This window comes from Dicentrarchus labrax, unplaced genomic scaffold, assembly GCF_905237075.1.
Source record: "Dicentrarchus labrax unplaced genomic scaffold, dlabrax2021, whole genome shotgun sequence".
Taxonomy (NCBI): Eukaryota; Metazoa; Chordata; class Actinopteri; family Moronidae; genus Dicentrarchus; species Dicentrarchus labrax.
In genome coordinates, this window is record NW_026136716.1 from 420,846 (window position 1) to 433,345 (window position 12,500).

The 12,500-nt window shown below is 39.8% G+C and overlaps 1 protein-coding gene across 1 annotated transcript in view; it reads left to right on the forward strand.

The window, feature by feature from the left end:
• Positions 1 to 8,378, forward strand: part of cdk15 (cyclin-dependent kinase 15) — a gene marked incomplete at its 5' end in the record, with an annotated part of 10,144 nt that extends 1,766 nt beyond the window's left edge. The window contains 11 exons of the mRNA XM_051428322.1: positions 1 to 79; positions 167 to 246; positions 2,522 to 2,616; positions 2,775 to 2,837; positions 3,467 to 3,590; positions 4,281 to 4,401; positions 4,495 to 4,588; positions 4,944 to 5,007; positions 5,338 to 5,386; positions 5,695 to 5,837; positions 8,099 to 8,378. The exon at positions 1 to 79 is cut by the window's left edge and continues 16 nt beyond it. Coding sequence (XP_051284282.1) covers positions 1 to 79; positions 167 to 246; positions 2,522 to 2,616; positions 2,775 to 2,837; positions 3,467 to 3,590; positions 4,281 to 4,401; positions 4,495 to 4,588; positions 4,944 to 5,007; positions 5,338 to 5,386; positions 5,695 to 5,837; positions 8,099 to 8,211 — 1,025 coding nt within the window. The remainder of the gene's footprint in view (positions 80 to 166; positions 247 to 2,521; positions 2,617 to 2,774; positions 2,838 to 3,466; positions 3,591 to 4,280; positions 4,402 to 4,494; positions 4,589 to 4,943; positions 5,008 to 5,337; positions 5,387 to 5,694; positions 5,838 to 8,098) is intronic.
• Between the last annotated feature and the right edge of the window lie 4,122 nt (positions 8,379 to 12,500).

The window sequence follows — 12,500 nt, forward strand, 5'->3', positions numbered from 1 at the left end:
TCGGGGCGTCTCATTCGTACGTGAGTCTGGAGAAACTGGGCGAGGGAGCGTACGCGTCCGTCTACAAGGGGATCAGCAGGTCCGCCTCTCCAGGAAGCAGTCTCTGTTAAGGTAGTATTGGTGCTGCAGTAGGGGATGTTGATGTTCTGTTCATGTCTCTGTTGAGGATCAACGGGCAGCTGGTAGCTCTGAAGGTGATCCGCATGAAGACGGAGGAAGGCCTCCCGTTCACCGCCATCAGGGAGGGTGAGCAGCTCCCTGTGCTTGTTGTTGTTGTTACTGACAGTGTTATTATACTCTATCGCCACAGGGGTATTGCACAAAAGTAGGATAAAGAAATCCAGGATAATTGAGTAAGCGCAGCTTGACCTAGCCTGCTCAGCGCATCCTGGCTTAATCGGTTGCACGTTTGCCGAGCCAGGATGAAAAGGTGCGGCTATGTTAAGCCAGGTGTAGATAGTCGGGATAAGTGCGTGTTCACGGCATACTGAAATAGACCTCGCGATCGCTCACAGAATCACCGATGGGAACATGGATAAGAGTCGTGCTTCATATTTCACGGCCGCTGAACAACAGCTCCTGATGGAGTTCTATGAAGAGGTGAAAGATATCATAAGAAACAAAGGCAATACCAATGCCATAATTAAAGAAAGAGAGAAAGCCTGGCAGACAATAGCGGACCGGCTTAATGCTTAAGTAGTCCAAAACTGTACAATGAATAAACAGTGCTCCACTGGAACTGTCATCATTAGGCTCCAATTAAAGGACTAAAGGAGTTACTTTAAGTCCACTAATCAACTGTTGTACACTTTGCTTTAAATGTGGCAAGTAGAGGTGCATGTTACTTAAATGTAGAGTATGATTAAGTGCAAACAATTATCCACAATGTGTGTCATTTAATCTGTTTTTATCTATTTTATCTTTCTATCCTTCATAAAGAACAAACTTGTCTGGCCATAAAAGGACCTGGCAGCAAGTTAAAGTTAAATACAAGAACATTTTGCAGGCTGGTCAGTGACTTTAAAGTAGATAACAGTGAATAAATGAGGTGAATAGATTAGGTGTCTGCTGACATGTTGAATGTCTGTATGATTGTAGCAGTTTAAAAAAAGCCCATAGAACTGGCACAGGGGGCGGCCCACCAAGCCAGGATATGTGCTGCAAATGGTTCCTTTATTGAGGTTCTCTGCATCCCCAACAGAATAAAGGAAGCTCCCACTTGCAAAACATCTCAATGTAACACAGACCATCTGTGGTACAGTGAGAGCATGGCTTCCTGCCGTCTGGTGCTGTATTTTTGGACCCAGCAGCCTACATAAATATCTTAGTCCATCACCTGAGAATCTGTATCTCTCAATGAGATAGTCCTCTCCAACAGCCAATGGGTCTGACCTGTCCCAGAAGACTCTTTCATGACTAAATGCTCGTCTGAGGATTAGGGCTTCCTCATCCAGTACATCCTCCAAGAAAGGGCAAGCCATTATGAAGAGGGAACAGGTGAATGGGAGATAGATAGATAGATAGATAGATAGACAGATAGATAGATAGATAGATAGATAGATAGATAGATAGATAGATAGATAGATAGATAGATAGATAGACAGACAGATAGATAGATAGATAGATAGATAGATAGATAGATAGATAGACAGATAGATAGATAGATAGATAGATAGATAGATAGATAGATAGATAGATAGATAGATAGACAGATAGATAGATAGATAGATAGATAGACAGATAGATAGATAGATAGATAGATAGACAGATAGACAGATAGATAGATAGATAGATAGACAGATAGACAGATAGATAGATAGATAGATATTCCTTTATTTGTCCCACAATGGGGAAATTCCAATGTAACAGCGGCAAAGTGGATAGAGAGAAAACAGTATAAATAAACAGTAAGAGTAAGGAAATAATAAAAAACACTATGTACTAGATGTGTATACATATACTATATTGCCCTTGTCACAGATTTCATTGAAAACACCTTTGCAACTTCATCAGCTGTGTTTTGTAATCTCAATTACTGCAATAAACAAATGTTTATGCATTTTGACAAGCAGTCTTCATTAGCATAGCAATATAACACTTGTCCTGAGTAATAATACTACCACTTGAATCAGTATAAAAAGACTGTTGCAATTACAAACAGCCAACAGATTTAAATGAAATGAGAAATGACAATATATATGTAATATTTTAATGCAGGATAATTAAAATGATGCAACATACATAAAGACCATGGACATGCTGTAAAACACATTAATTCCTCACAGGATTGACGGTGGAAATACAGGTGAATCACTAGGATTAATGTTAGCCCGGCTGTTAGCCTGGCATTTTTTACAGTGGCAGAATTTAGAATTTTAAGGTGGTATTGGGGGGTTTTCAGGGTAGTTTTGAGGCTTTTAAGGTGGAATTAAGGTTTTATGGTGGTATGAGGATTCTTACGGTGGTATTGTCTCTGTGTGTGTATGTGTGTCTTTCTGTGTGTGTGTGTGTGTGTGTGCAGCTTCTCTGCTCAAAGGTCTGAAACACGCCAACATCGTCGTCCTCCATGACATCATCCACACCAGAGAGTCACTGACCTTCGTCTTTGAATATGTGGTGAGAACAAACAAACAAACAAACAAACAAACATAAATAAATTACAGTCACATGATCTTCCTCAGAGGTCGATGATGACACACATACAACTGTTGGTGAACTGATGGTTCTTCTTCTGGTGTTTTTATGGTTCTTCTTCTGGTGTTTTGTCCCTCCAGCAGACGGACCTGGCCCAGTACATGAGTCAGCACCCTGGAGGACTACACTCACACAACATCAGGGTCCGTTTATCTCAAACTCTGATTGATCATTGATCGGTTATTGATGGGCTGACTGACAGACTGACTGATAGATTGATAAAACTCAATCAATACGTAATCAATTAATACCTAAAAGTATTTCACTCAAATGATCTCTAACCATAAACATCTTGTTGTTGTTGTTGTTGTTACTGTTGTTGTTACTGTTGTTGTTGTTGTTACTACTGTCGTTGTTGTTGTCGTGGTTGTCATTGTTGTTATTATGACTGTTGTTGTTGTTGTTACTGTTGTTGTTGTTGTTGTTGTTACTGTTGTTGTGACTACTGTCTTTGTTGTTGTTGTGGTTGTCACTGTTGTTATTATGACTGTTGTTGTTGTTGTTGTTGTTACTGTTGTTACGGTTGTTGTTGTTACTGTTGTTGTTACTACTACTGTTGTTGTTGTTGTTGTTGTGGTTGTCACTGTTGTTATTATGACTGTTGTTGTTGTTGTTGTTGTTACTGTTGTTACGGTTGTTGTTGTTACTGTTGTTGTTACTACTACTGTTGTTGTTGTTGTTGTTGTTGTGGTTGTCATTGTTGTTATTATGACTGTTGTTATTATGACTGTTGTTGTTACTGTTGTTGTTGTTGTTGTTGTTGCCTCTGTAGATCTTTATGTTCCAGCTGCTGAGAGCTCTGTGCTACATCCACAGTCGGAGGATCCTCCACAGAGACCTGAAGCCTCAGAACCTCCTCATCAGCTACCTGGGAGAACTCAAGATGGCCGACTTCGGTCAGGTCCACTGGAGCTCTGCCCACTGGCCACTAGCCTATCAGTCATTTCTCATCAATAAAACGTTATTGATCTCTCTGCTGTATTAATGCTCCCTCTGTGTATATTCAGGTTATTGATAGTTCGATTATTGATCTCTGTATTGATAGCTGCGTATTGTTTTGGCTCGTAAAGGTTTGATTTAAAGACTATTATAGTTTTAAACAGATGTAATTTAATGTACATGTAACATTAACATGGTAAATGGACCTGTACTTGTATATCGCCTTTCTAGTCTTCCGACCACTCAAAGCGCTTTTACACTACAGACACATTCACCCTTTCACACACATTCACTCAGTGATGGAAAAGTCCATCAAACAGAAACTAACATTCATACACTCACACACACCGATGCACGGCATCGGGAGCAATTTAGGGTTCAGTATCTTGCTCAAGGATACTTCAACATGTGGCACCAGGAGCCGGGATCGAACCCACAACCTTCTGATTAAGGAACAACCCGCTCTGCCTCTGAGCCACAGCCGCCCCTGAATGAATGAATATGGCACTGAGGTTTCGGGTCGGTTATTGATCAGAGAGGATTGATGAGGCTTTGGTTGGTGGACGGACTCGTAGCTCTTCTTTTCCCAGCTTTTATTCGGTCTGTGCTCATTGGACCTCTGTGTCTGGTTCTGGTTCTGGCTTCAGGTCTGGCTCGATCCAAGTCCATCCCCAGTCAGACCTTCTCCTCTGAGGTGGTGACCCTGTGGTACCGCCCCCCCGACGTCCTGCTGGGATCCACAGATTACTCCACGGCTCTGGACATCTGGTCAGTTCTTCATTGTGTCACTCAGACTTTAAGTTTTTGTGTTTGTGAATCAAGTTTTTGTGTTTGTGAATAAAGTTTTTGTGTTTGAATCAGGGGAGCCGGCTGTATCTTCATAGAGATGCTGCAGGGGGCGCCGGCGTTCCCGGGAGACACCGACGTGTTTGAGCAACTACGGAAGATCTGGACGGTGAGATTAAGATGATATGATTTTATTTAATATTTTATTTTTAATTGTTCACAGTTAACTTACTTCCTGCACAGATGTTTCAAAATAAAAGCCTTCCAGGACGCCTTTCCTGCAAGTTGTTTGTTTGTTTGTGTATATGGAGGACAAAAGCTGCCATTATTATAAAATAAATCAATTAATAACTTATATAGATTGATTAAATAATAAAGACAGAAATGTAGAAATAAAAGCCTCAATTATTAAATCAATAGAGAGATAATTAATTTCTTTGCTTAATAAATTATGATGGCAGCATTAGTCCTCCATATGCTGCAGGAAGTACTGATAAAGATATTGATCTATTGTTCGTCTGCAGGTCCTGGGCGTCCCCTCTGAACACAGCTGGCCTGGAGTCAGCCAGCTGCCCAACTACAGACCAGGTGAGTTGACTCCACCCACTTCCTGTCCCAACAGCCAATCACAGCGAGGAGGAGGTAGGAAGTGACGAAGAACACAAACAGCTTAAAATAATCAATTTATAGCCGATAAATAAGTATTCCAATCAATCACTAATTTTATATTATTTGATTTAATTATTTTTTATTTATTTTATTTAATCAGTTTATTTATTAATTTACTTAATATTCAATTTTATGTTATTATTATTATTATTATTAATATTAATATTAATATTAATATTAATATTAAAATAGGTTCATATCTTCTGTTTGTTGTTCAGTTAGCTTTAACATCGTTCTTTCTCTCCACAGAGCGATTTGTTCGCTCCGAGCCGAAACTTTTCAGGACCGTTTGGAAAAGGTGATAATTATTATATTAGTATAGTATAATAATAGTTATATTAGTGTACTTTTATTAATGCTAAAGTGTTGGCATGAAGAAATAAGCTTTATTTGTACTATCATTTATTGTTGCTAAAGTGTTAGCAAGTATTAGCCTACTCTGACGCAGCTGCTAATGTCTGATGTTTAACTGTTTTATTATATATATATATATATATATATATATATATAGTAGTATTATGGAGCCAGAGGTATGCTATATTGTTAGCATGTTAGCATGGAGCCTTTGATGGCTTCAAGCCGGTCTTCCCTCTTGATGGGAATCAGGTTGAACCAGCTGCCCTATAAGACCGAGGACCTGGTCCAGAGGATGTTAAAGGGGGTCCCTACAGACCGGATCTCAGCACAGGACTCCCTGCAGCACCCGTACTTCAGCACGCTGCCTCCTCCCATCATGCACCTCAGGGACAGTAAGACCTCAGAGCTTATACACGCTAACACAGATACACGCTAACACTGCACTCGCTTTCCTACAATCCCCTGCTCCTCCTCTGACTGATGGTGACTGACTGCAGCAGTTCGACAGCTTTATGACTGTCTGTCTGTTACCTGTCTGTCAATTGTTGCACCTGTTATATTTCTGCTATACAAATTACAAATTGTATTTATTTATTCTTATTCTTATTATTTTATTGATTTATTATTTTATTGATTTATGATTTTATTGATTTATTGTGTTATAAATATTATAGATAGAAATCATCGTTGCTTCCCCAACACCACAGCACCCCATCACTATCAATAACCAAACAGTTTTAAATACCTTGGAGTAACACTGGACAATAAACTTAGTTTCAACCAACACACCACTGACATCTTCAAAAGGAGCCAGCAAAGACTATCTGTCATCTGTAAACTCAAAGGACTTTATGTTTCCTCAATCTTCTCCTACTACTGTATCAGAGCATCTTCTACTACTGTATCAGAGCATCTTCTACTTCTGTATCAGAGCATCTTCTACTACTGTATCAGAGCATCTTCTACTACTTCTGTATCAGAGCATCTTCTACTTCTGTATCAGAGCATCTTCTTCTTCTGTATCAGAGCATCTTCTACTACTGTATCAGAGCATCTTCTACTACTTCTGTATCAGAGCATCTTCTACTTCTGTATCAGAGCATCTTCTACTACTGTATCAGAGCATCTTCTACTTCTGTATCAGAGCATCTTCTACTACTTCTGTATCAGAGCATCTTCTACTTCTGTATCAGAGCATCTTCTACTACTGTATCAGAGCATCTTCTACTTCTGTATCAGAGCATCTTCTTCTTCTGTATCAGAGCATCTTCTACTTCTGTATCAGAGCATCTTCTTCTTCTGTATCAGAGCATCTTCTACTTCTGTATCAGAGCATCTTCTAGAGCATCTTCTACTACTGTATCAGAGCATCTTCTACTACTGTATCAGAGCATCTCCTACTTCTGTATCAGAGCATCTCCTACTACTGTATCAGAGCATCTTCTACTACTACTGTATCAGAGCATCTTCTAGAGCATCTCCTACTACTGTATCAGAGCATCTTCTACTACTGTATCAGAGTATCTTCTTCTTCTGTATCAGAGTATCTTCTTCTTCTGTATCAGAGCATCTCCTACTACTGTATCAGAGCATCTTCTACTTCTGTATCAGAGCATCTTCTACTACTTCTGTATCAGAGCATCTCCTACTACTGTATCAGAGCATCTCCTACTACTGTATCAGAGCATCTTCTAGAGCATCTCCTACTACTGTATCAGAGCATCTTCTACTACTGTATCAGAGCATCTTCTACTACTTCTGTATCAGAGCATCTTCTACTTCTGTATCAGAGCATCTTCTACTACTACTGTATCAGAGCATCTTCTAGAGCATCTTCTACTACTGTATCAGAGCATCCTCTACTACTGTATCAGAGTATCTTCTTCTTCTGTATCAGAGCATCTTCTACTTCTGTATCAGAGTATCTTCTTCTTCTGTATCAGAGCATCTCCTACTACTTCTGTATCAGAGCATCTTCTACTTCTGTATCAGAGCATCTTCTACTTCTGTATCAGGCATCCTCACTACTGTATCAGAGATCTTCTTCTTCGTATCAGAGCATCTTCTACTCGTATCAGAGTATCTTCTTCTTCTGTATCAGAGCATCTCCTACTACTTCTGTATCAGAGCATCTTCTACTTCTGTATCAGAGCATCTCCTACTACTGTATCAGAGTATCTTCTTCTTCTGTATCAGAGCATCTTCTACTTCTGTATCAGAGTATCTTCTACTTCTGTATCAGAGTATCTTCTCCTACTACTTTATCAGAGCATCTTTTACTACTACTGTATCAGAGTATCATCAATATCTCACCCCACTGCCTTCTGGGCCGAGGTACCGAACACTGAGGGGCAATAAAGCTCACTATAGGAAAAGGCCGATCCCTTCAGCTATTGCTGCTTTAAACAAAGGGGCGCGCTGAGTGTGTAAACCTGTATTATTTATTTGATTGTTTTTGTTTTGTTCTGTAGATTAGTTATTTATTGATTAGTTATTCTATTATTAGTTGTGGATGGCTTATTTCTTTGTTGAGTGTATGGTGTTGCCTTCAGGTGCAGTGATGTGGACATGAATTTCCCCCTTGGAGGACAATAAATTGAATTGAAAAGAATCTATGACAAACCTCAAACTTCTTCTACTCTCTGTTTTTTAGCGGTGTCCATCTTCAAGGTCCCCGGCGTTCGTCTGGAGGCTGAAGTTCGAGACATCTTCAACCCTGGACGGAGGGTCAAACCAGTCCCGCTGCCCTCCGCCAAGTGCTGGTGAACCCTGGAACCGACCGCCATCAAACCGCCATCAACCTGAGGAGACGAGCGGAGGGGAAAACAAACCCTGCAGTCAGATTATCTGCTAGCGTGAAGCTAACGTTAGTCTCTGGAGGCCGCTGATGAATAATGACTGAATCTTTATTTGTTCTTGTACGGAAGCTTCCTGCTGACAAACATTATTATCATCGTTAAACAATTAATTTAATGTTAATTAAATTACAGATGTTTTTATCTAAATATTTATTATTAGTTAGCTTTGATTAGCTGCAGCTAATGTAAGCTAATGCTAATCCTAACATGCTATCTTCATTGATCACTTCGATCAGTTTTAATCAGATTTTTTCTGTTTATTTGAACTTTTTTGTTTTTATTTGTTTTAAATAAAATAATTAAAACTTAATATTTTCTGACGTTTCTCATAATTTCTGACATTTTACAGATCAAACTATTGATTTAATGATTAATGATCAATAATGTAGGGGAGAGAGGGGTAAGATGAGCCATTTTTCATATTTAGGATCACTACATCAAGGCAATCATAGTTTTGTCACTAACTAATATATCTGCATATATTTCAGGATGTTGTGCATCGCTTCAAACAAACAGAATGAGTGTAAACAGAACTGTTTCCATAATATAGCATGTCCAAAAAAAGTGGTCTCGTATCCCTCAACTTACCCCACTCTCCCCTAATTAGTATAAACAGTCTGGGACTAAAGCCAGAGACACTTCTATTGATCAGTATACACCGTATTTTTATTGATTATTGATCAGTATACACTATCTTTATTGATTATTGATCAGTATACACTGTATCTTTATGGATGATATTGATCAGTGTACACTGTATCTTTATGGATGATATATTGACTCTGGGGCAACTAGCAGTTAGTAGTTAGCAGTAAACAGTTAGCAGCTAGCGGTTTAGGTTTTGGCTGCAGATATGATTTGTTAGCGTGTGGTGCTAGTTTTCGTTAGCTCTTCCCTCTGAGTTCCTGGTTATTGTTTTATATGTTTTATTAGATCCGGGTTCGCTGTGAACTTCTGAAAGTTTCCGAACAAACTGAACAAAGTTTGTTTGGAAACTTTTGCTCGTTTCCAGCGTTCGACTTTTCATCTCAAAGTCTAATTTGTTTATCAGAAGCTGCAAACGCAAAGAAAACAAGAAAACAAGAAAACGCCGTCCCATCGAGACGTTTTTAATATTTAAATATTATATTTTTGTGTGACTGACGGGAAAATCAAATAAAGTTTTACTGTGGAAGTTTGATTGATTGGAGAGATGAAAGAGGAAGAGGAAGGTGTTTGTGCATATTTCATTAGTCTGACATCGCTTGATGACAGAAAATTCATTCACGACACAAATATGATCATAAATAAATCAAAATGCGCAGCAGCCTCTGATCTTATTTTAATCTCAAAAACTGCTTTTCTTTGTTTTCTCTCAATAAACTTTTAATTTCACTGACAGCTGTTCATCGCTGCCGGCGTGGATCAGAAAAACACAATAATTAGTAATTATTAATTATTCATCATAAAAACTTTGTGACCAAAATCTCACTTTTTCACACAAACAAACAACGACAAACAAACAAAACCTGAAAGGTGTTAAATGTGCGGCAGCTAAAAGCAGACCGATGCTAACAGAGCTAGCCTGTCAGTTAGCGGAGGGCGAGAGCGTTTACAAAGGAATAAAGATCATTAGCTTATTAAAATTATTTTGTATTTGAATGATTATTTATTTGAATAAAAACTAAAAGATGTAATTTGTCAGATAAATTAATAGATTAATTTTAAATAAGTAGTTTAAATGTCTAATAATAATAATAATAATAACTTTATTTGTATGGCATTTATCTCAAGGTTTCAATGTGCTAACAAATTAAATGAATTATTTATTTATTATAACGGCAGCTTTAGTCCTCCGTACATGGACAGGAAACACTTTGATTGATTAACTGATTGATTTAATATCAGTATAAAGCAGCAGCAGCTGGTATTGATGAGGACCTTGAGAGAGAGGGAGTGCAGGTAGTGGGGAACTTACTGTGAGTCGGAGGAGGATCCAGCAGCCTGATAATCCATCAATAATCCATCAATAATCCATCAATCAATAATGTCTGTAATGATCCGTCCATCATATCTGATACAGAAACTGAAGGAATCTTTAAAAGATCCAAAAACAAACAAATAAACAAACAAACAAACAACCTGAAGTTCCTGCTGCTGCCGGACAGGAAACAGGAAGTAGGAAGTAGGAAACAGGAAGTAGAGAAGCCGCTCTGATTGTAGTTTTTATTCAAACTTAAAGTTTTCTCTTTATTGATCCCAATAATTGTGTTTATTGATAGTTCCAGTGTGTTCTGTGGTTGGAGGTAAACAACTGATCAATGTCCTCTCATATAGACATTGATTTTGGATATTGTTTATTGATTATAGATATTGTTTATTGATTATAGATATTGTTTATTGATTATAGATATTGTTATAACAAAATGTAATATTTTCTGGTTCACAATGTTCTTATTTTTGGGACAGTTCATCCAGATATATTAAAATATGTTAAACATATAAAATATATTAAATATATTTTTAATATTTGTAACATTAAATATTTATAAAATATATTAAACATATAAATATAGTAAACATATTAAATATATTAAACATATTAAACGTATTAAATATTTATAAAATGTATTAAACATATAAATATAGCAAACATATTTTTAATATTTGTAACATTAAATATTTATAAAATATATTAAACATATTAAACGTATTAAATATTTATCAAATGTATTAAACATATAAATATAGTAAATATATTAAACATATAAATATAGTAAACATATTAAATATATTAAACATATTAAACGTATTAAATATTTATAAAATATATTAAACATATTAAACGTATTAAATATTTAGAAAATATATTAAACATATTAAACATATTAGACAGGGGGTCTGACGGGGGTCTGACGGGGTCTGGCCGGGTCTGATGGGGTCTGATGGGGTCTGATGGGGTCTGACGGGGTCTGATGGGGGTCTGATGGGGTCTGACGGGGTCTGACGGGGTCTGATGGGGTCTGGCCGGGTCTGATGGGGTCTGACGGGGTCTGACGGGGTCTGATGGGGTCTGGCCGGGTCTGATGGGGTCTGACGGGGTCTGACGGGGTCTGATGGGGTCTGATGGGGTCTGACGGGGTCTGATGGGGGTCTGATGGGGTCTGACGGGGTCTGATGGGGGTCTGACGGGGTCTGACGGGGTCTGATGGGGTCTGGCCGGGTCTGATGGGGTCTGATGGGGTCTGATGGTGGTCTGATGGGGTCTGGCCGGGTCTGATGGGGTCTGACGGGGTCTGACGGGGTCTGATGGGGTCTGATGGGGTCTGGACGGGGTCTGATGGGGGTCTGATGGGGTCTGACGGGGTCTGATGGGGGTCTGACGGGGTCTGACGGGGTCTGATGGGGGTCTGATGGGGGTCTGATGGGGTCTGACGGGGTCTGATGGGGGTCTGATGGGGGTCTGATGGGGTCTGGCCGGGTCTGATGGGGTCTGATGGGGTCTGATGGTGGTCTGATGGGGTCTGACGGGGTCTGACGGGGTCTGATGGGGGTCTGACGGGGTCTGACGGGGTCTGATGGGGGTCTGATGGGGTCTGATGGGGGTCTGATGGGGTCTGATGGGGTCTGATGGTGGTCTGATGGGGTCTGGCCGGGTCTGATGGGGTCTGATGGGGGTCTGACGGGGTCTGACGGGGTCTGATGGGGTCTGGCGGGGGTCTGACGGGGTCTGACGGGGTCTGGCGGGGTCTGACGGGGTCTGGCGGGGTCTGATGGGGTCTGATGGGGGTCTGATGGGGGGGTTCAGGTCTGGTTAAGGTATCAGGACGGTGGATCTCGTCCAGCCTGAACTGACACTGGATACAGCCGAGAGAGTCGTCCTCATTTGAAGAGAGACCTCGAGTCTTTATGCTAAGCTAGGCTAAACACATCCTGATGTTTCAGACAAACAGATTGTTGATTACTGTTCTGTAGCTACACAGGCTGGTAGCTTCCACTTTATGCTAAGCTAAAGCTAAAGAATCTTTGTTTTGGGGACAAAATGTAAACATAGTTGTTTTTATTCGCTATCTAGCGTGTTAGCATGTCGGTTTGGTTAGCAGCTGTAACAGGACGGGGGGAGACGGGGGACGACGGGGCGAGACGGGGGGAGACTGGGGGAGACTGGGGGAGACGGGGGGAGACGGGGAGACGGTGGGAGACTGGGGGAGACTGGGG